The sequence below is a fragment of the Amborella trichopoda genome, chromosome 3, assembly GCF_054954075.1.
Source record: "Amborella trichopoda isolate Santa Cruz 75 chromosome 3, AtrichopodaSantaCruz75HAP2 v2.0, whole genome shotgun sequence".
Taxonomy (NCBI): domain Eukaryota; kingdom Viridiplantae; phylum Streptophyta; class Magnoliopsida; order Amborellales; family Amborellaceae; genus Amborella; species Amborella trichopoda.
In genome coordinates, this window is record NC_142338.1 from 44,163,227 (window position 1) to 44,185,630 (window position 22,404).

At 34.6% G+C, this 22,404-nt stretch overlaps 2 protein-coding genes across 12 annotated transcripts; one reads left to right on the forward strand and one right to left on the reverse strand.

Annotated features, from left to right (window-relative positions):
• Positions 1-9,261: 9,261 nt before the first annotated feature.
• LOC18424683 (vitellogenin-2 protein) lies at positions 9,262-10,648 on the forward strand. The gene has a single exon (XM_006829266.4). It carries the CDS (start codon positions 9,347-9,349, stop codon positions 10,202-10,204), a length of 858 nt encoding a protein of 285 aa, XP_006829329.1. The 5' UTR covers positions 9,262-9,346; the 3' UTR covers positions 10,205-10,648.
• A 3,163-nt stretch (positions 10,649-13,811) lies between these two features.
• Positions 13,812-22,091, reverse strand: LOC18424684 (maltose excess protein 1-like, chloroplastic). 11 transcript variants are annotated; one of them, XR_016052554.1, is made up of 10 exons: positions 21,847-22,091; positions 20,903-21,097; positions 19,591-19,881; positions 19,366-19,455; positions 18,311-18,412; positions 17,868-17,986; positions 17,440-17,496; positions 17,247-17,308; positions 16,651-16,925; positions 13,812-14,350 (listed from the first exon to the last, which is right to left on the reverse strand). XR_016052554.1 is itself a non-coding variant. In XM_011630828.3 (9 exons), the coding sequence occupies exons 1-9, from the start codon at positions 22,075-22,077 to the stop codon at positions 16,843-16,845; spliced, it is 1,230 nt and encodes a 409-aa protein (XP_011629130.2). In that variant the 5' UTR covers positions 22,078-22,091; the 3' UTR covers positions 16,498-16,842. The 11 variants fall into 11 exon arrangements, 5 of the variants coding, with proteins under 5 accessions (XP_011629130.2, XP_006829328.2, XP_088718702.1 ...); XR_016052553.1 differs by having other exon boundaries at positions 17,434-17,496; XR_016052558.1 differs by having other exon boundaries at positions 18,311-18,424.
• Positions 22,092-22,404: the final 313 nt, after the last annotated feature.

Below are 22,404 nucleotides of genomic sequence, written 5' to 3' on the forward strand. Positions count from 1 at the left end.
TCTTAATAGCTTTTAGGAATGTACTTAAATATTTTCAATGTTGGTCAATTGATTCAGAGAACATAAGTACATCATCAATATATACGATCATAAATTTAGTGTAAGGTTTGAATATATTATTTATAATATTTTTAAATTCGGATGGTACATTTTTTAAAACGAAAGACATAACGTTCCATTCGTAATGCCCGAATGGGACATTAAAAGTTGTTTTGTATCTATCTTTTTATATTATTTAAATTTGCCAACATCTAGATTTTAGATCAAATTTTGAAAAAACACAGGCATTTGCCAATCTATCTAAAAGATCTCTTTTGTTTGGGATTGAGTACCGAATCCATTTTAATGCCCTTTAAGCAGTTCAAGAGATTGAACTAAATATAATCACTCTTAATGCCTTTTAATAAGAAAGCAAGTTCAAGAGATTGATATACCTCCACAACAATCGCCTTTAAATACTAATAGCCTTGGTCCAAGTGTTAAAAAAAGAGTTCTATTAAAAAAAAAAAGAGTTCTATTAACAGTTGGTTCCTCTTATGGGGATCTTGCGACCAGATACTCCCTTCAAAATTACAAATATCACAGAGAAAATTATCTGACTATAATAAACACTGTTTAAAAAGAAATTACCATCTATAGTTTATGGCTTTACATCAGGTCCCTTGGATCCTTACATGGACATACCAGATCTCAGAGAACGAAGGAGACAGATGGGAATATATCCCAAAACTATGCTGACAAATATCGATAAAATGGTCGGATAGTTATAAAAATAAATCCCTAGATCTAGAAAAAATTTATATAAAATTAATACCCTCCTCCTGTCAAATTCTAATATGAATATAACAGAATACGTTGCAATCATGCAACAACAAAATCCAAAATTATCAAAAATAGAGCTCAAAAGAAAGTTATTACTAGCTCTGGAAGAAGATGAGGATAATATGTCCACATCAACAAAAGAAGAAGATGAGGATTATAGTCCTATGAATGGTGATGACTGCGTAGGGGTTTTTCCCCCTCTATCCAAGTAAAGCAGATCAAAATTTCAAAGGGACAGTACGACTCCAAATCCTAACAAGGACACATGTCTCTAAAATACCCACAATAAAACAAAGCTGGTTTCTTTTACTGTAGCCACTGACAGTCTCTTACTGTAGCAAGAACATATGTGGCACTTTTTTATTCCAAAAGGTGTCGGTGCAGTGCATTATTGAGCGGATTTGAAACCCATTCAAGTCCAACTACCTCCTGTCTATAAAAAAGGGAAAGCCTTACTCAATCAGGGCATCCGAAAAAGAGAAGAGTATGAGTTCTTCCGAAGAGTGTTGTAAGTGTGCTTTAAGTGTATCAGTGTGTTGTAAGTGTGCTTTGAATGTATCAGTGCGTTGTAAGTGTACTTTGAATGTATCAGTGTGCCATAAGTGTGTCGTAAGTACTCTAAGTATATCCAGAGAGTGTTTTCAAGTGATATGTTTCCATCCTACATTGTATATCTAGTGGAGTATCTGCGCATTAGAGTCTATGTCAAGCATCTATCATGTAAGTTTGTTTATTCATTATAAAAGTTATGTTTGTTTATTATTATTCAGTCTTAAATATTGCTTATCTACATATGTTTTATTAGTTGTTTGATTTGTTTTTATAAACTCAGTTTCCGCTAATACACAGGATGCTATACTTGATTTGAAGCCTTTCGTAGTCCTTCTAAAATTATGCTTTCATTACGAGCTCTCTCATAGTCAGATTGCGAAACATAAGACATCGAGGTTCTAAGCGGAATCCTATGCAGTGGATTATAAATGTTAAGCCTAGTTTGTCTAGATGATGGACACTGTATTTCAATTTCTCCATCCAGGTATTCAATTATTTGCTTAGGTTCCCTATTTTCAGGAATCTTGGGCTAATTCTCATACTAAAGAAACCAGTTCTCAGGTAATTTTACTTGTGTCCATGATACCGCCTTTGGTATAACGAGATTAGATTTATCCATATTTGTTTGAAAAAATGGTTTGTCCCTTCGTATCCATCTGCCTAGCATTTGGGCGTAGAGTGTTCATGACTTTATAACATATCCTATAAACAAATGCTAAGTTTTGTGATCCAGGGTCCATATCAAAACCTTGAGTTTTTAGATTTAAAGTTAAAACCTTTAATAAATTAGGATCAGATAAAGCCACTGAAAAATTTGAGAAACAATTGAAATAGATATGGCCATTGCAAAGACTTGATTCAACCATTCCTAATAAGGAATCAGTGAATCTCCTATGCCGATTATCCCTCAAGCAAAGAAAAACAAAATTATTTAATCATTTTCTAGTCAAATGCTTTACAGCTATATGGACAAGGCCAATATGCAGATAGTTTAAATCCTTCCTTTTATGCTCCTCAATCGTCCTTGACGATAAAAGTTGGAAGCTATCTTGAGTTTCCACTACCGAAATAGTTTTTTCCATAGTCGTAATTGAAAAATTGCTTTTGAATTCAAAAGTCCCTCTTTTATAAACATATGTTATAGGAACTTTTGAGATATTCCAATTTTGGATTTGTTTTTTGATATTGTCAATGATCACCTCTTCTTTGTTATTTACAGGAAGAGTACTAGCCGAGGCTGTCCTACTTGATAGTGTTCTAATAAAATTCGTCATATCAGATCTTATAGTCTTGGCCCGAGTCAACTGGAAACAATTCCTGCACCTTTTTTGCCTTCCTGGCTAAACGGTGGTCTTTGGGTCACAACGACTTTAGATTTGACTATAATATCTAGTTTGTTAATTTGATACAATTCACCACTGTGTAGAACCTTGGCTCTAATACCATTGATAGCGGAAACTAAGTTTTATAAAAAAATTTCTAACAACTAATAAACTGATGCAGATAAGCAATATTTAAGACTGCATAATAATAAACAAACAGAACTTTTATAAGGAATAAACAAATTTGTATGATAGATGCTTGACAAAGACTCTGATGAACAGATACTCCACCAGATATACAGCGTAGGATGGAAATGTATCACTCAAAAACACTATCTGGATATACTCAGAGTACTTCCAACACACTTATGGCACACTAATACATTCAAAACACACTTACAACACACTGATACACTCAAAGCACACTTACAACACACTAATATACTCAAAGCTCACTTACAACACTCTTTTGAAGCACTCAGACTCTTCTCTTTTTCGGATGCCCTGATTGAGTAAGGCTTTCCCGTTTTTATAGATATGAGACAGTCGGACTTGAATGAGTTTCAAATCCGAGAATTTTTGCAAGGGGTATTTTGGTCAATTTTTAAGAAGACAAATCCAAAACTTTTCGAGGGTATTTTAGTCAATTTTTTTCATGTAAAATATTTGTTTGATATTTTTCGTAGATTCACCTATTTGTTATGAATACACACTCCAAACAATTAAATTATAGCCTACCTAAAAAATTCCACTAGAAGATGTTGTTTTGATGCCCAAATATCCTCAAATTGATCATCTCAACATAACGATGAATGGACTTGGGAAAAAAAGGGTTTTCAAGTTTTGCAAATGGTGCATCTTATAACGCATTTTTTTATCGTCAATTTTTAAGTTATTCAAGTTTTCATAGATCTTCTTGATCTATGCTATTTTTGAAGCTTTAAATTTTGTAATTAAAGAAAAAAATATATTTTAAGGCTAGTCAAAGATTTCCAGTATTGAAACCACATTTCTCGACACTATTTGAAGGTGGGCTCTAATTTTACTATTTAGAGCCTGGGCTCTATACAAACCGCACCTATATATATATATATATATATATATATATATATATATATATATATACACCCGAAATATATAGAATTGAATAACTATGTAAGAAGAATAACTAGCTTTGCCTTGGCCAGCTACTTGCCGGTCATGCTAATCCCAAGCTTGGATAAAAGAGGAGGTTGTGTTAGATACACAACCAATGTAAAACTTTGCCACAACTTTTCATGAATACTGAATCTACGCTATATGCTTATACTAGACATCTGAGGGCATGACTCTTGATATAGCAGAATGACGAAGTAGAATTCGTGTAGCATACCCAAAAAAGTTGGGATAAGACTCTGATGATGATATAAGTAGAATAAGTCTCTCTTTCTCAATACTACAAACAGATAGAACTAAAAAACTATGTAAGCATAATAGTTTAAGGGTAGCGGTGTAGTTAACAAAGAACTTGGACTACTAACTCCAACAAAACACCAAGATCGCCTGTGCTTATATAATAAATTCATATAAGTCCATTAAAACCGCAAAGCTAATGTGTGCTTCTATCAAAGATAGTCCCGATACCTAATTTCTAATTTATATATGGAATGAAAATGTATACTTTTGATGCAAGGAGGTTACAATTATCATTGACCATTGAATTTAAAATTGGGTGGTTGAGAATGTATCATTGTTTGGGCATAAGACCCAAAATAAAAATTTATAGAATATTTTGACACAGTTTCATCTATTGGATTTCACATCTAATGGCTAAAAATAATTGTGACGTCATTGTACCAAAAATAAATAATAATATAATACAATTCCAAATGAAATTATAAACTCCAAAGCTTTTCTCTTACTTATTTCTTTGGTGAATCTATAAGCCTATTTCCTAAGGCTTATCTTGTGCAGTTTTGCTGCCATGCTAGAGAGATTCGTGGAGATTTGTTGATTTTATGAGCATATAGTTACTTTGAAATGACTCAGAATTGTTTGTTAACATATTTTTTAGGGAAAATATCTCTTTATCCCCTATTTTTAACTTTCATATCTCATTAGACTCAAAAATTGAAAATATTACTTGTAAGCAAAATATCTCCATCTTTTCTATCTTACAACTCCCTGGACCTCTTTGATCATAAATTTTTGACCCAAACAAACACTAAAATGACACTCTATTCAAACTCTATCTCTCTCTCTCTCTCTAAAACTCCATCTCTCTCTCTTCGCTTCTCGTTGAGTTTACCAGCTAAGGGATTTAGTTTGAGCTCAAACACAAGCACACCTTCTTATGTGTGAGAGAGAGAGAGATGGAGTTTACGTTTTAGAGAGAGATAGAGTTTTAGAGAGAGAGAGATAGAGTTTTGAAAAAGAGAGAGAGAGATGGAGTTTGGGTTTTAGAGAGAGATGGAGTTTTGAGATAGAAACGATGATGTGAGAGAGAGATGGAGCTTTAGAGAGAGAGAGATAGAGTCATTTTATAAGTTGTATAATACCTGGTCAAAAGGGTTTTGAGGGTTGGAAGATACAAAAAATGGAGTCTTTTTTCTTATAAGTAATATATTCAATTTTTGGATTTAATGAGATATAGAAGTTAAAAATAGAGAATAATAACATATTTTCCCTATTTTTTATTTTGAAAAGTCTTTATGGTCCATGATCATGTAAGTGGTAAAACAGGTGCATTCTCAAAAATAGTTTTTAAATGGTTTGCTATTGAATAATAATTTTACTCTTTGTGAATAGTTGTGAAACGTCATGTAACTAATAGCATATTGGCACCAGACACTATTAAAAAAAAAGAGCTAATTCTCTAATCTACATGAAACAATAAGTGCCCGTCTTTGCCGCTGAATTACTAAAAAAAAAATTGTTGAAAATACATAAGCAGGGTAGATTTTGAAACCTAAATCGATGGAAAATTTTTGTATGTGATTTGAATATTTTTGGAAAAAATTGGTGAGTGTTTTTTGCCATAATCATTTTTTATATTTTTAAAAATTTCAAATTTTTCCAACTTTTTTAGATTATCTAGAATGTTTATTGTTGATTTTTCTTTTATTTTACTTTTATTATATTTATTTCATCTTATTTATATATATATATATATTATTTATTATTATTATTATTATTATTATTATTATTATTATTATTATTTTCTATAGAACTTTTAGCCCTATAGAGCACTCGAGCAAGTCCACGACTTGTCCAAAGGAACTCGCCTACTGTAACATACTAATCAATAATGGATAAAGTTTCTATATTGCCGAGGCTTTATAAAAACAAAATAAACCTTTATCTCAAATCCTCATCTAGAAAAGCACTTTGGGCACCAAGAATCTTCATGATGGTTCAAATATCAATTTTCAACACTGATAATAACTTTTGAAACTTAAAATGCTACAGATCATGCAGATCTTCATGATGATTTGTTGAAATATACCTTATTTTTAAAATTTGAAATCCTAATGTTTTATTGCAACCATAATGTTCAAGATGATCTATTTAAAGGTTTTTAAACACTTAAATTGCAAATTGCAACCATAATGTTCAAGATGATCTATTTAAAGGTTTTTAAACACTTAAATTGCAATTTTTAATGAGTTATAAAGTGAGGCTTTACTTATTTTAATAAGGCTGCAGCCCTATCAAACCATTCTCCATCACTAACATATTGTCAAAAAGTAACGACAAATATATATCAGCGGGTTTGTTGAGAAAGAGCATCATCCGAAAAGTTTTACCTAATGCTCAATAAATAATCTCTTAAACAAAAACACTATGACATCAATATAAAACCAGTTTTAATATAACAAGCAAATGAGCCCTCCATGCATTATAAAATTACATACTCCTTCAATTGCTTGCATTATTAGATTCCGAATCAGTGACCTTTTGTTTGAATGCATTTATTAAAATAAATCATTAATGAAATAGTGTTTAAAGAGACTGGGGTTGGGGTCGTCGTGTGGTATCACTTGAGCTTTAATTGAAGGTATCGATTCAGTATTAAAAAACTGACAATTTAAAAAAAATGGATAAAGGCTCGTACTTACCTAAAAACAAAAACAAAAAACAAATTTCATGCACGTTAGGGTTTTAGAGTAAAATTATACGTATACAGTGCTTGAGAGACGTGTGGTATATGGAACGCCACAAGGACATCGACCATCTATTTCTACAAGCAACTGTTGGGGATTCAATATAGCTTTTGATGATAAACATTTTCTTGGAGGCTGTTGATCTATAGCGTCCATCACCTAAATGGATGGCAGATGGCCCCATGATTGAAATTTTGTATGACCATAATGCCCCTGTTGTGAGAATGGGGCTGGGGTTGTGGTGGTAGTAGCACCTGTGTCCTAGGCAAAGGTCACGACCTCCATAAGGCTTTAGTTCCCTTGGAGAAGGATGCACGAGGAGCACATTGGTTATTTTTTGAAAAAACAATATGCGGGTTTAAAGGAATATGGTTTGATGGGGCTGCAGCCCTATCAAAATAAGAAAAACCTCATCTCATAACTCATTGAAAATTGCAACTCCAAGGTAAAAAAACCTTTAAATCAATAATCTCAGCTTGAACATTATGATTTGAAAAAAAAAAAAAAAAAAAGATTTCAAATTCTAAAAATAGTGTGTACTGCAACAAATCATCTAGACATTAAAAATAAATGTTTCCATATCTGCAAGACATGTACCAGTTTTTTAGTTTCAAATTTTATTGTTGGTATTGAAACTTGACTTTAGACCCATCAAGGAGATTTTTTATGCCAAAGTGCTTTTGGGATAAGGATTTGAGGTGGGACTTTATTTTGTCTTCATAAAGCATAAGCCTCATAAAAACTTCATCTGGGTTTTCAAAGGTGCAGTTTTTATAAGTCCTAGACTTTATGAAAACAAAATAATACCTCACCTAGAACTCTCCGGGGAAAGCACTTGGGGAATTGGAAATCTCCAATATGGCTCTAAAATCAATTTCCAACAATGAATAAAAAATTGGGTGCGGTTTGTATGGAGCCGAGGCTCTAAACAATCAACGTAGAGCCCTCCTTCAAATAGTATTGAGAATGTGCTTTCAATGTTGGAGATATGTGATAGCTTTAAAAAATATTTTTATCTCTAATTATAAAATGTAAAGCTTCAAAGAGAGTGTAAATTGAGCAGATCTATGAAAACTTGAAAATATTGAAAATTGACAGTCCAAAAATGCATTACAAAATGTACTATTTTCAAAACTTGAAATCTATTTTTTTCTTATGTCCACGCATCTTGATGTCGAGATGATCAATTTGAGTATCAAAACAACCTCTTTTAATGAAATTTTTGAGGTTCCCTCTAATTTGATTGTTTAGAGCCTCGGCTCTATATGAACATTTTCCTAAAATATTTGAAGCTAAAAATAGTACAAATTTTGTGGACCCATAAATGCTTATTTTTAAAGCACTACAAAGAAAATGTTCTACTTGAAATTCTAATTTTTTTCATAACCATAATAGCGAAGGCTTAGAATTTTGGGATTGGTTGGGAGGTACCTGATTCATATCGTCCAACTCCTTCTCCGGTTATCGATTTTTCAAACACCGGCCAAGATTATCAATTTTGAAAGTTTTTCAAAACCAAAGCCGCAATTTTTTTGTTACTTTTAAAATGAAGCTTCATTTATTTTGATAAGATTACAGCCGTATCCAACCGTTCTCCTTGTGAAAAGGCACGAAAGCAAAGAATCTGAGCCGCTAATAAAAAAGAAAAGATGGGCCTTCTAATCAAATTTGAGAAGGTGACATGGAGCGGTTTGCGTTTTCAGGGAAAAAGCGGGGAATTCCGCGGACGTGCGTTCTCATGTGGTGCGGCGGCTAACTCCTTTCATTAATCATTAGTGACGAAAATACCCCCACGTTTAGTTAATGTCCAAAATGCCATTTTGTATTTTGATGACCTTAGCACCCTTGGACTTAAGGAGATCGAAAGGCCTGCTTTAGAGTATTTCAAATATCACATGGAATAGGAGTAGCAATAATAATATTTACCGTTTATGAGATTTACCAATTCCATTTACAAGTATCACATGGAATAGGGAGTAGTAATACTCATTCTCCCGATCAAATTAAAGTTAATGACAAAAATAAAATAAAGAACATGGGTAGCAATTTTTTTTTTTTTTTTTAACAAAAAGAGATCATAATAATGAGATGCGCATGTTTGTTTGGAGTTCGCCTCTCGAACTAGTAATACTCGAAGGTAGCAATAGGCCAAGCCCAACCTTGGGAAGCCCCGGTCCCCTCATGGCTGGCCCAAGTTGGGCAGGGCAAAAATAAAACAAAAAAATAATTAAAAAAAAAAAGCCAAGCCGGGTATTCCGGGCACAAACCTTACTTTTTTTAGAACCGGGCTGCCGCACCTTTGCCAGCCATAACAATGTTGTGTCACTCAACGTCCTAATACTAGGATTTTGGATAGGGGTGTATTAGTTATTTCTGGAACTTATCGGGGTGTGTAATATAACTTTCAACGGTCAAGAACCCTCATTATTATCCATTACACAAAGTATACAAAACCCTGTACTAATTTTGCCTAATTTGCCCTTTTGTTCTTGCTGTCTGGCACACAAAATGGATGGTTTTATCTCTCCTACTCATAGTGACGATTCTTTAGTAGAAAATATTATCTCTCAAGCCCATGATCTCATTGCCCTCGAGCAAATTGTCGCCATTTCATCTGCTCCTTCATTCACTCTTCCCTCTCATCTTGAATTAAGGTTTCAGAGGCTCAAATCCTTCTCAATACCATCTCCCAATCTCAAAACCCCACTTTCTCACTCTAAAATTCCCAAAAAACATCGTCCCAATTGGTCAGACCAGAAAACAAGCCCCCCAATTTCATCTTCTCCTTCAAAACCAGACGTTTCTCACTCTAGGCGCATGCCCAATGGCGTGAATCAAAGGAAGGAAGAACCCAATTCTTCTCCTGATTCAAGAACTGCGTCTTCAAACTCGAGGTCCATGAATTCACCAGCTCCGGCTAAAGCGAAGGCACCGAATCGCTTAGAAAGAGAAAGGGGAAATGGGTCTCCTTCATTGTCTTCTTTAGGAGATGAGAAGCTATCACCTTCTCTGTATTCAGAGGATTTGTCTCCTCCTCAAAGGAAGGGTTGTTGTTTCTGGATTTCTCCTAAGAAAGCGTCAGGAAAGGGTAAGAAATTGGGAAAATATGGGGGTTTTCTAGAGAGAGAGGATTTGGGGAAGAGAGAGAAAGAAGATTGGGGAAAAAATGATGAACTTTTATCTGATTTTAGCACTTTCTCTCTGAGAGAACAGCGGCGTAAGTTGAAGAAGGCCATGAAAGAGCAAGAGAAGATAAACCAGGAGTCTGAGAAAGTGGTCCAATGGGTTAAGCAGGCCAGCGCTCGTATGAATGTCTCGATCGATGACGACGACGATTTACTGAGTGATGAAGAGAAACTCAAATGATTGATTCAAGAGGTTGATCATCAATATCCAAATCATAATTTGCAGAATTGTGCAGAACTCAAGAGCTCTCTCTATACTTTTATTTTATTTTATTTTTTTGCCATATATATAGTGTAAAATAGTGGTGGCATTTCCGGCCCGGTAGGCCTGGCCCTACCAAACTAAGGCCTCAGCCATGGCTAAAAAAAGCCGGCCGATTTGGGTCGGCCCAGGCTCTATCCAAACCGTACCGCTTCCTTTTATTTTGTTAAATTTTTCCTGGCCCGGTCGTAATACGCTCCCGCCTGGACCCGTTGCCAGCACTAGGGTTACAGTTTCGTATACTTTTCCCTCTAGTTTTGCCAATGTAATAATGGAAATGTGGGTATGCTATTTAGTGATTTGTACACAGATACCATACCATTTATCAACATAAATAATTGAATAACAGATATTATAGATGGATTTCCAAGTGTAGTATATGTTCTCTAGCCCTTGCGTTTGGCATGGGGCTCTATGATTTCAAATTTTCTATGGGAAAATTACAAAAAAAAAAAAACCAACTTAATTTTTTCTCTCTTTTTTTTTTCCCACAATTTTTATGAAAAAAAAAAAAAAAGACCCAAACTACCCTTCCTTACTTTTACCTTACCCACGTCTCTCTCTACTATCCTACCAAACTAGTGCCTCTTTACTATCACACCAAACTTCTCTACTATCCCACCAAACTAGGGCCTCCGACATCATGTAAGTGCGGTCTGGCGGTAGCGCTCCCACGTCTCTCTCTACTATCCCACCAAACTAGGGGCTCCGACATCATATAAGTGCGGTCCGGCGGTAGCGCTCCAACACAATGTAAAGTTCGGTTAGGCAGTAAGGCTCCGATAATGTGTAAAGTGTGGTCCGGCAGTAGGGTTCCGACACTGAGTAAAGTACAGTCCGACAATTGCAAAAGGCGGTCTGGCAATTGCAAAAGGCGGTCTGGCAATTGCAAAAGGCGGTCTAGTAGTTGCAAAGGGTGGTCCAACACTTGTACGCTCCAGCAATGTGATGGTGCACTCTGGTTCTAAAATCAATGTCAAATCTATCCAAAATGATTTTTGTATACGGGAAAGGCATTTCATCTAAAAAATAAACTTTTTTCCTTGGGCGGGTATTTGTAGAAATACATAGAAAGTGTGGTCTTGGGGGTTTTTTGTAATTTTTCCAATTTTCAATGCTTCCTTATATTTCTGCATCTGAATTACGGTATTTCACCCTTGTATACTCAAATAAAATGTAGTGAACACCTTAATACTTGGGTACCTTCTTACATAATTATGGGGAAGACATGCCCCTACCCATTTTTTCATATAGTTTAGGAGTTTAAGTTTTTTTGGAAGGTGTTAGTGGGGGTGGTATTAGTAAACACATCGGTGGTAATTAGGGTGTTGGGGTGCTACCACCACAACTCCAGCTTCTTGCGTTAGCTTGTGAGTTGCACCACTTGTGACGAATCTGCTAGGCTACTGTCAAACCTCATTCCTGCTAGGCTAAACAGGGGGTAAGATTGTTTTTTTTTTGTTTCCTTGAGTAATAATTGTTTTTATATAAGGTTGCGACCTTGTATGTAGGTAAGGCGCATCTCTTAAATTCAATAGAAAAGAACGTTTTGAAGTTGTAAACCCTTTCAATTGATCATGTCGACCTAGAGAGATTCAGATGTAAAAAACAAAGAAAAAAGGAATTCCATGTTCTCAAAATAGTGTATTTCATGTAAAGGATATAAACTAAGGTCTGGAAAAAATAAAAGAAAGAAAATTAATATAGAAAAAAAAAAGAATAAAGAGAGACAAAGATTTACAACATCTGACAAGTTGTCTATGTTCACAGGGCAGCAAAATTTTCTTCTACTAATCAGAAAAACACCATGCAAACATGGAGAACACAAGGGATTACAAGCTCTTTCTCTCTCTATCTCTCCCTCCTCTCTCTCTCTCTCTCAAGCCCTAAAACATAGTCTTTTTCTCTCTAAAACACCCACCTAAGGACTAAAAAACTAACCGTTTTATCTTTGTTTCTACGTCTCACTTTTTCATGTGTTTTCTCTCTCTACAAGACAAACTAACCGTTTTATTTTTGTTTTTGCATCTCATTTTTTCATGTGTTTTCTCTCTCTACAAGACGTAACTTCATATAGAGAGAAACACCCATAAATTGCCTTTATCCCCTTTTTTGCCATCTTACTTTTTAAGTTTTGGAAAAGGTTTCATCTCACACTGGGATTCACCGTGCCATCCAAAATTCAAATATTCAACTTCCTAAATAATAGGATTTACCTAATGGATAAATATTCCTTAAGATAAGGATACAAGGAAACTAGGACCACACAAATCTTTTTTCGTTAAAAAATGCGTTTCGTCATCATCATTCTCCCACTAGAAGACATCTTTTTAGTCTGACTAATCTGCTTCAAAAAATTGTTGCCCACTAATTACTAATCATCAAGTAGCTATAAGCTTAAGAGGTTCTACACTAAATGAACTTCCCCTTCTTTATGAGCTTAGTCAACATATCCGTTAGATTGTCATCAGTATGAATTTCCTGTAATAAAATTTTTCCATCTTCTACTACATCACAAATAAAGTGATACCAAACATCAATATGTTTAGTCTTGTCATGGACGCTAGATTCCTTGCTACAAACAATGCACTCTGGTTATCACAATGACGTGGTATACCTTCTTGCGCAACTTAGAATTCACCAAGTAACTTGTTTAACCAAACTGCTTCTTGAAATACATGAGTAAATAACATATACTCAACCTCTGTAGAAGACAATGCCACTACATATAGTAACCTTGATAACCAACTAACTGCACCACCTCTCAAAAAAAAATACATACCCGGTAGTAGACCTTTTTTTATCCAAGTCATCTGTAAAATCTACGTCAACATAAACAATGACTTTCAAATCTATTGCATTGTAATAAATACCAGCATTGTACGTTCCTTTCAAATACTGAAGGATCCACGTCATAACGATCTAATGATCAAGGTCAGGATTTGTCATATATCTGCTCACAACTCTCATTGCTTGTGCTATGTCAGGTCTAGTGCTAACACTAACAAATATGAGGCTCCCTATTGCTGATGAATATGGTACTCGAGACACTTGTGTCTTCTCTGCTTCGGTGCTAAGAGACATTATTTCAAAGACAACTTCATATGCACAAGAAATGGGGAACTAACTGGTTTAGTATTATTCATATTGAAGCGTCGCAGAACCCTCTCCACATAACTCTTCTAAGTTAATCAGATTTTCATGTACTTCCTATCTCTAAGTACACTCGTCTCGAAAATTCGATTAACGGCTCCCAAATCTTTCATCTCAAATTCCTTGGCCAACTGAGTTTTAAATGTTGTAATATTCTTGTTGTTTGGTCTTACAACAATCATGTCATCGACATATAATAACAAAATAATAAAACTTTCATCACCATATTCATAGAAACATGCACAATGGTCAGCTTTACCTCCATGAAAATTCAAGCTCAATATAAAAAAGTCAAATCGTTTGTACCAACACCTTGGTGTCTGTTTCAACCCATACAACGATTTCTTGAGCCTACAAACCAAATTCTCTTTACTTTTCTCAACAAAATCATCAGGTTGGGTCACATAAATTTCTTATTTTAAGTCACCATGCAAAAATGCAGTTTTTATATTTAATTGTTCCAACTAACAATAACCATAGCCAAAACAACTCTAATAGTGGACAAATGCACAACAGAATGAAAAATCTCATCAAAATCAATATCTAATTTTTTAGCATAACCTTTCACAACTAATCCAATTATGTACCTTTCAATGGTATCATCAGGACCTTTCTTATTCTTGAAGACCCACCTGCAACCATCTCTTCTTCCATGGATGCTCTCCATTGGCTTCACATGCCTCACGAAAAGAAATTGGTTCACCCTCCTCTATTTGGCAAGTATAAGACAAGACATAGTCGTTGAGCCTCACATGAGCCTTTGTAGGCATATTAGATCTTCTTAATTCAAAACCACCTAAATATTTTTCAAGCTTTTGACATTTCAAGTTCTTGGTCCTGACTACTATCTCGTTGATTCTCATGTGTGCATTCCACCTCAATAGTTTTTGCATCTGGCTCATCTTTCTTTTTCTGCATGAAAATTTCATTAAAAATAACTTCTCGGCTAACTATAACCTTGTTGTCTGTAGGATCCCACAATCTGTGTACCCCTTTGTACCATCAACATGGCCAAAAAAAACATACTTCTTGGATTTATCATCCAACTTAATTCTTTTCTCCTTTAGAATCAAAGAATATACATCAAAGCCAAAAACACAAAAGAAAGAATAACCAATTGGTTTATCTATCCAAGCCTCTTCTAGTGTCTTGTAATTAATAGAAGAACTGGGAGATGTATTAATTAGGAAACAAGTTGTACGAACTACTTTACCCAGAAACACTGTTTTAACCCGACAACACTCAACTTACAACTAACATGTTCCATAATGGTACGATTCATTCTCTCAGTAACATCATTTTGCTAAGGTGTTCCAAGAACTGTTAACTGCCTAACAATATCATGCTCACTATAAAAATTATTAAATTCACTAGAATAAAATTCTCCCCCATTATCAGTTCTTAGATAGTTGGTGCTTTTACTTTTCAGATTTATACCAAGGTTTTAAAATTTTGGAAACAATTGAAGGCATTTGATTTCTTTTTCAGCATATAAACCCACACCTTTTTTGAAAAATTATCGATAGAAGTAACAAATTATGCATCACCTCCCATAGAAACAACATGTGATTTTCATGTATCCGAATGAATCAATTTCAAAAAATCCTTACTTTTAATGGTAGAGAAAACAAAGTGCAATTTACTTTTAGTGGTGGATAAACCAAGAATATTAACTATTGGACACCGTTTCTATGAGTCCATGTAGAAATAAGTCACCTATTAAAAATTTATTTTTGAGATAGATTTTTTTACCTAATTTTTAAGGACATGTAATCTCTAACATGGAGATCAAGAATATGAATAAATAAATAAATTTTAAAAATATTTCTATTAAGAAAACATTTGGACCGTTAGGTTCAATTATTGTTCAATGGTTAGTTTCAATTATTGTTAAATGGGCCACTTATTTGCATCCATCTTTAAGAAGGATGCTTTAACCTCGGGGACCGCTAATGTAAAAATGCAGTCCCCGCCATATGAAACAATTTTCCGTAACTATTCGGCATTGGGTATGGTTTCTATAAGGTTGCAACTTCAAACAATCCAATTAAGGCACAACTCTAAATTTATCATAACATGCATTTTTGATGTAAAATTTTTTTAGGATTATTTGAAAATCTATTTTCATATCTCATTATAAAATTTTAAATTCCAAAAATGGTTAAAATCAAATAGATCCTATAAACATATGAAAATCTTGAAAATTAACAGTCTAGATAATGTGTTGCAAGATGCACTATTTTTTTTTTTTTTTTTTTTTAAATTCATACATCTCAATGTCGAGATGATCAATTAGAGATCCTTTCAACATTAAAACAACTTTTTCCAATGGATTTTTGAGGTGCATTTTTAATTCTACATTTTAAAGTTGCAACCTTATATAAACTTTTTCCTTTAGCATTCATTTTACTTGTCTTTTAATTTTATTTCAAAATGCCCATCAAAATACACATTATTTTGACTTGGTAGGAAAAAGATGAAATGCTACATAATCGAAAATTAAAGCGCATTGCTATAATATACAGCTGAACCGCAAAGGAAAATCGTTTCATGCCGGCTGAACCATATTTTTACAATATGTGGTCCCCAGGTATAAAACATCCATCTTAAAGATGGATGCAAATAGGTAATCCATCTAAAAACAATTGAAACTAACTATCCACATGTTTTTTTTATTAGAATTATTATTTTTAATTTTTAAAATTTATTTATTTATTCATGATCTCCATGTTAAAGATTACATGTCCTTAAAAACTAGGTCCAAAAACTCAATCTCAAAAATAGATTTTTAAGAGGTTACTCGTTTCTGCATGGACACAGAGATACCGTATGCTATAAATTTCCCTATAGAAAATTTAGTGTAGCTATTGTACTCTTTTTGTACAAAATGCTACAAGTGCAAAAATTGTGGATTATGGTATATTCAATCAGGGTGGCTAGTCCACATAACATGAAGTCTTGAGTTTCCATCCGGCAATGTTCCAAATTAGTAATCGAGATAACATTTGAAAGAAAAAACCAAAAAAAAGGGCGAGGCACATAAACCAGACAGCATAAAATTTTACTCAAATCATTTCCTCTTTCAAGTGAAATTGGGTATAAATCAGGTACCATACATTGACACTTCTCATGAACATTCCTTCAGCCAAAGACGCGCGTTACAAGCATAATCAATACATCTAACATGTCAGTGACATTATCTAAGGACTTACCACTATTCAAAGACATTCGCAAGGAATTACCCAGCCGGCGTTCGTCGCAGAAAAGTGAAGCCGCACACCTTCCACCAAAATGAAGATACGCCTCCATATTTTGGATATCAGTAATCCATCTTGTGCAAACTCAATTAATTCTATTTTACATTATGCATAAGAAGCCATGTTCTAGCCATTAAGGAGTTTGAATCAGGAACCTGAAACTAACTTCTTCAGAGATGTGAAGGGAGAATTGTATCCATAGGCTTTGGTATCTCTCCAAAGAGCCATTCCTGTGGAAACCAAAACGTAAAGGGAAACAAGGCTCGAAGATTTTACTTCCAGTCCCAATAATCAAAGGATCCAAATGCTCAGTGTTATTAAAAGTAACTAAGAGACTCTGAGAGTGTACTATATATGAGCAGTGTATGGTACGTGGTATACGATTATTGCATCCGCTGTCCATTCTCTGTGATGGCCAGTGGAGTTGAATGCAACAGAACAAATGTCCATCATTCCATACACAGGCTATGCATGGTACATTTTTGTAAAGTATAATATGACATGACTTGTAGCTCACAAGTGATGCCTAATTTGGCATTAGAAGAGCATACCTAGCCATGAAACGAGGGCAATTGTTGCTGCCAAGAAGAAGGTCCAGCTGATGATGTTACACCTGTGTTCACCACTGAGCATGAGAACTTGGGAATAGAATCTGTGTTTGAGAGAGAGAGAGAGAGAGAGAGAGAGAGAAAAGCTAAATAAAAATTGACAAATGGTTGAGTAGACAGAAGATTCTACCAGTACATGCATATCAAATTTCCCCAGCCATGGAGCAAAGATGCCCAAAAAGAACCAGTAAACCTAGAATGAACCAAAGGAATCGTTACAAAATCTCATTATAAGAATATTTAAAAGAGGGGATGGGGGAAAGAGAGTCACATAAACCAAAGTAGTTCAAGGTGTCTTATAGTTTCATTCTCTCTTTATATGAGGCAAATACCTAATATTTAATCATATATTGACATGTAGGAAAGTCAATTTTCTCTCTAACTTGTTTGTTGGCTTTGCTCTATATTGCTTGCCACTTATTTACTTATTTTTGAGTAAATATCCTTAAATGTCACTTTTCCTTGTTTTCTGATTTAATCCATGCATCACATGAGGCACCATGAATACAGGAGCAAGAACAGAGAATGATAAAAAAAAATCATGAACCAAAATCAATATATTACCACATGAAATCACGAATGAAGAGGGCACGAGGGATCATAAGACCATTGCCAATCATAGCAAGCAACATGGTGAAAGCCGATAAGCCTCTTATGTTATCCGGATTGAGGAAATTTGTCCACTGTTAAAAACACACAAATTCATGTTGTTAGTAACCATAGGCTGGTAATCTCAAAAGGTTAGGCACTTCTTAGAATTTTCATTAAGCATAATGTACTATCTATGTACTTGCATGAATGTGAGCACACTGCATTTGGTGCAGTGCTCTAGTTGGACCAAATGATAAAAATGATGTCATCTGAAAATGACAAAATCATAAAACATGGCATCTTCTGTACAAAATATTTTTGTGAAGGATAGTCTTTACCCTTCATGAACTCATACATGCATGCACCGACCATAAAGAGAGGGGGAAGGGAGGCGACGGTTGTTTGTAAGTGCATACCATCTGCGCTATAGGCATCCACATGAACAGTAGAGTCGCAGTCCATCCAGATATAGACCCGACGAACTTGGTGGCTTTCTTTGTAAGTTTTCCAGTGCGTGCCTGCAAGACTTACTGCACAACTAATAAGCACCCAAATGGCTGCCGGATAAAGTAGAGATGTTGAGAGAGGAAAATGAGAAGAGCAAGCATTGCTTTGACAACCCAACCAGAGAGATCCAGTAGTTAGCAGTTGGTTTACGAGACATACAGTCTCGAGGCAGCCAGAATACACCTAATGATTTTTCTAAACGGACCAACTACCTTTTACCTTCATAAACTGAACCAAGTGATTTTGTTCTTCGTGCAAGGTAAATAATTCTATTTTTTAATTGATATGTATAATAAAAGGTAAATTAATTAAATTACTCATCATAGTCTAATTATTTACTGAAGACCACATTTCAGAGACAAAAAAGGCATAACTCACGTAACCTAAGACACCAAGAAAGCACTTTTAAGGTTAAAAATGATTATTTTATCCACTGACAAAGCAATAAAATAGAACCGTACCATGGTTCTTTCTTGTTGAGCTTACTTTTGTATGCATAGACTTTAGGCAAGCCCATCAGCACATATGACATGCATGTTACTCCCATGTGTGGATATGCCTAGAACTGGGACATGCATCCTTGTCCTCTAAGAATACATGTAAAATCATCTTACTATCAAAACTATAGTGCTTATCTGGCATCTATTTTTCTATGCCACTACCGAAACTCATTCCTTCTTTGCTCGAGTCTGTAGAAATGAAAGACCAAAAACCGCGCTGCAGGATACTTAAGTGTCTAAAGATAGCAGTATGTGTTTAGACAAGTAAAAACAACATATTCTTTCAACTCATTGATATAACACGTAAGCCAGCACATAATTTATAACCACAGCTAATCCTGGTAAAACAAAAAAAGTAGTCTTATAGAAGCATCGATCATTAAAAATTCTGTAACATAAAAACGTATTTTACCCAAAAAGCACATAAGGCAACCAGAAAAGCATATATAGAAATATATACATACCATGAAGACAACAAAAAGTGCCACAGTGAAGGCCATGGCCCCAGGTACAGCAGTATTTGGCAGGAATGGGATAAATGTCGCCCACATAACCTGTAATATTGTTGAAGAATGTCCCCAAAACAAAGGAAATAAATGACCGAAAGTAACCACCAGAAAACTACACAAGTTTATCCGGCCTTAATTGAATCCAAGAGCACACGAAAGAAATCCAAAAGGTTGCCGCACCTGAGGAAGAACTGAGAGGCCTCCAACAGTCATGAAATCCTCCCATAGTGTCCAAATCCTAGAATTTAGAAGATTAAAGAAATTCATGAAATTAAGTATCAGACCAGAAGCCACAACAATTGAAGTCACAGTAAACTGAAGCAAAGGCATTGCTTCTGCCATAGCAAGCTGAGCGAGAACGATATAAGTCGATATAACACCCAAAGTCTGAACTACAACAGCTTCTGTTTCCTTCTTTTTTGCGAAATAAGAAAGCAAGGAGAGATTTCCCAATAATCCAGTTAACATACCCTGTATTAAGAAACCTCAGTTATTCAAGGTACCATGATTGCTCAGTGAGTTTAAATTATGAGTTTTTAAGCATTCATGAAATCGAGAGAACTGCGGTATAATAAATACTTAAAACCAGAAAAGAAGTCCAGTAAATCCACATAAAAAAGGCATAAAGCATATCCAGATATTGAGAGAAACAATGTGTCTCTAAATATTTCAGAAAGCCAGAAAATGGGTGAGTGCCTCAAATTTCCTGGAGAATCAATACTTGCAAAATTTAATGCTCATAAAATAGTCAGATGATTCAATTACAGTGAAAAAAGTAAAAGAAGAGAAACAGTTTAGCATGTTATAATAGCCATCAAAGTTCAAGAAAAAAAAAGCAAAGAATTTGATCCATTTAAGAATAACAAAAATCACAGGGCAAAATCAAAGATTATGACATTACAAAAAGCTCCGAGTGATTACTCAAATATTCATGCTACAAATAATAACAAGCTATACCTGAAAGTATCATATTTGTGGACAAATCAGCAAATTACAAAAGATTCCTCAGTAGGATAACCCAAAAAAAAAAAACCGCATGAACTGCTCAACATAAGCAATCACTATTAAGCAAGACAACAGAAGCCACAAGAAACAAGAAAGCTATAAGCAGAAAGCACAAAACAGACACTTTAAATTCCCTAATTCCACAAATAATCGTAAATCAGAAACTGCATAGAGCTCAGGGTTTGAAAGTTTCTACCCCACAAAAAAATGCCGAAAAAAGAGGCCCAAATTTTAAGGTTCAACTAAACTGAAATAGCAGAAATGCGTCTCAAACTACAGAGAACTTCTTTCCATCCCCATTCCAGTCCAATAATGAAGTTCTATGAATAAGTTACAACCACAAAAGAGAGACACCAGTCCCAAACAATATCGAAGAAAAATGGGTACAAACAAACACAGTCTTTACCTTTTTTATTTTTATAGCTACATTTGGTTTAATCCATGCTTTTCCAACCAATTAAAGAAGAAAAAGGTCGTGTGTACTCACAATCCATGGAACTGCAAAAAGTGCAGTCTTGTTTCCAGCTAAGAGGTTCTGAGCGTTTAAGATGATTTGGGGGAGTTGAAGCAGCAAAAATGGGACATTTGCTGCTCCAGCAAAAGTTGCAGTCAATGAATCCCATTGTTTATAAGCAGGTTTCTCATGGAATTTTCCAGCAACACTCACTTCTTTTCCAACCGCCTATTACAAAAATTAAGAGAAAAACAAAAGCATTAGTACCCCATTTTATCTCCTAAAAGAAGAAAATTTATATTCCTCATGCATTGCCCTCACACACACACACAGAGGCCAACATTCCTACCTCCTTTTTTCTCATGCCCAAGCATGTTTAGAAAGAGCAAAAACTGATTCATTTCTACACATGGATAATAATAAATAAACCACCATTTATATAAATATTTACCCTTTCTCTCAAAACAGAATCCACCACTGAAATGAATTCATATTCAACCAACTAAGTAAAATAAAATATAAGAAAATTATGGTGAGCACAAATACCACCCAACTTTCTCATCCACTGCAGAAAAAACAAATGAGAAAATAAAGCAGAAATGACCAAATTCATCTTCTACAAACCACAGGAACAAAAATAAGTCTTACAAACAAAGACACCATAAACCACATTTTCTTCAAAAAAAAAAATTGCAGAATTGAAAATAGGTAAATAATAATAATAATAATAATAACAGCAAACTAGAAAAACAAAAGCAAAGTTCATCTCTATCATTTCAAATACGGTGAATAACAAGTACACATTAAAATTAAAAATTATGCTTTCACACAAGTTTCCGTCGATTAAACCAAAGAAAAATAAAAGAATTCCATCCCATTCACAACTAAAACAATACAACAATAGAGCAAAACATCGAAATAAATAAATAATCTGAGTTTCTCAGATTTATCATCTCAACCAAACAAAAATTCGTAACCTGGTTTTCAGGAACAGAAAGGTCTTGGTTAGCTGCATAATTAATCCTGAATCTCAGGAAACGAGGATTCAACTTCAAAAATTGCAGAGATTTAGGATTAAGGTTTTGAAGAGGCAAATTTAAAGGCGAGAACTTTTGTCGAATCCTGGAATTTAAGGGTAAAACTTGGGGGTTCGAGGAAGAGGGAGAATGCAAAATAGCTCTACTGCACAAGGGAGAGTAGACCGCCATTACGGTACCCTACCTAAGAGACCCACCACCATTTGATTTTTTTCAAACTTTAGGGTAATAAAGAGGAAGTAAAGATAAACCTACCCTTAACAATTAATAAAAGACAAACTCAGCCCTAATCTCTTTTGGCTCGGAACAAAGGAGAAAGGCTATTTGTTTTTTTGCTTTTTCCAGCCAAATTCCAATTTGTGCGGTGTTTAAATATTGGGAAAGTATGCGAGACTATTTAGCTTTGTTATAAGGTCGTCACGGTTAATATTGTCTATTGGATGTGAAATTGGACAGCTGACGAAACTTAAACTGTCAAGAATTTACTTGAACTTTGCG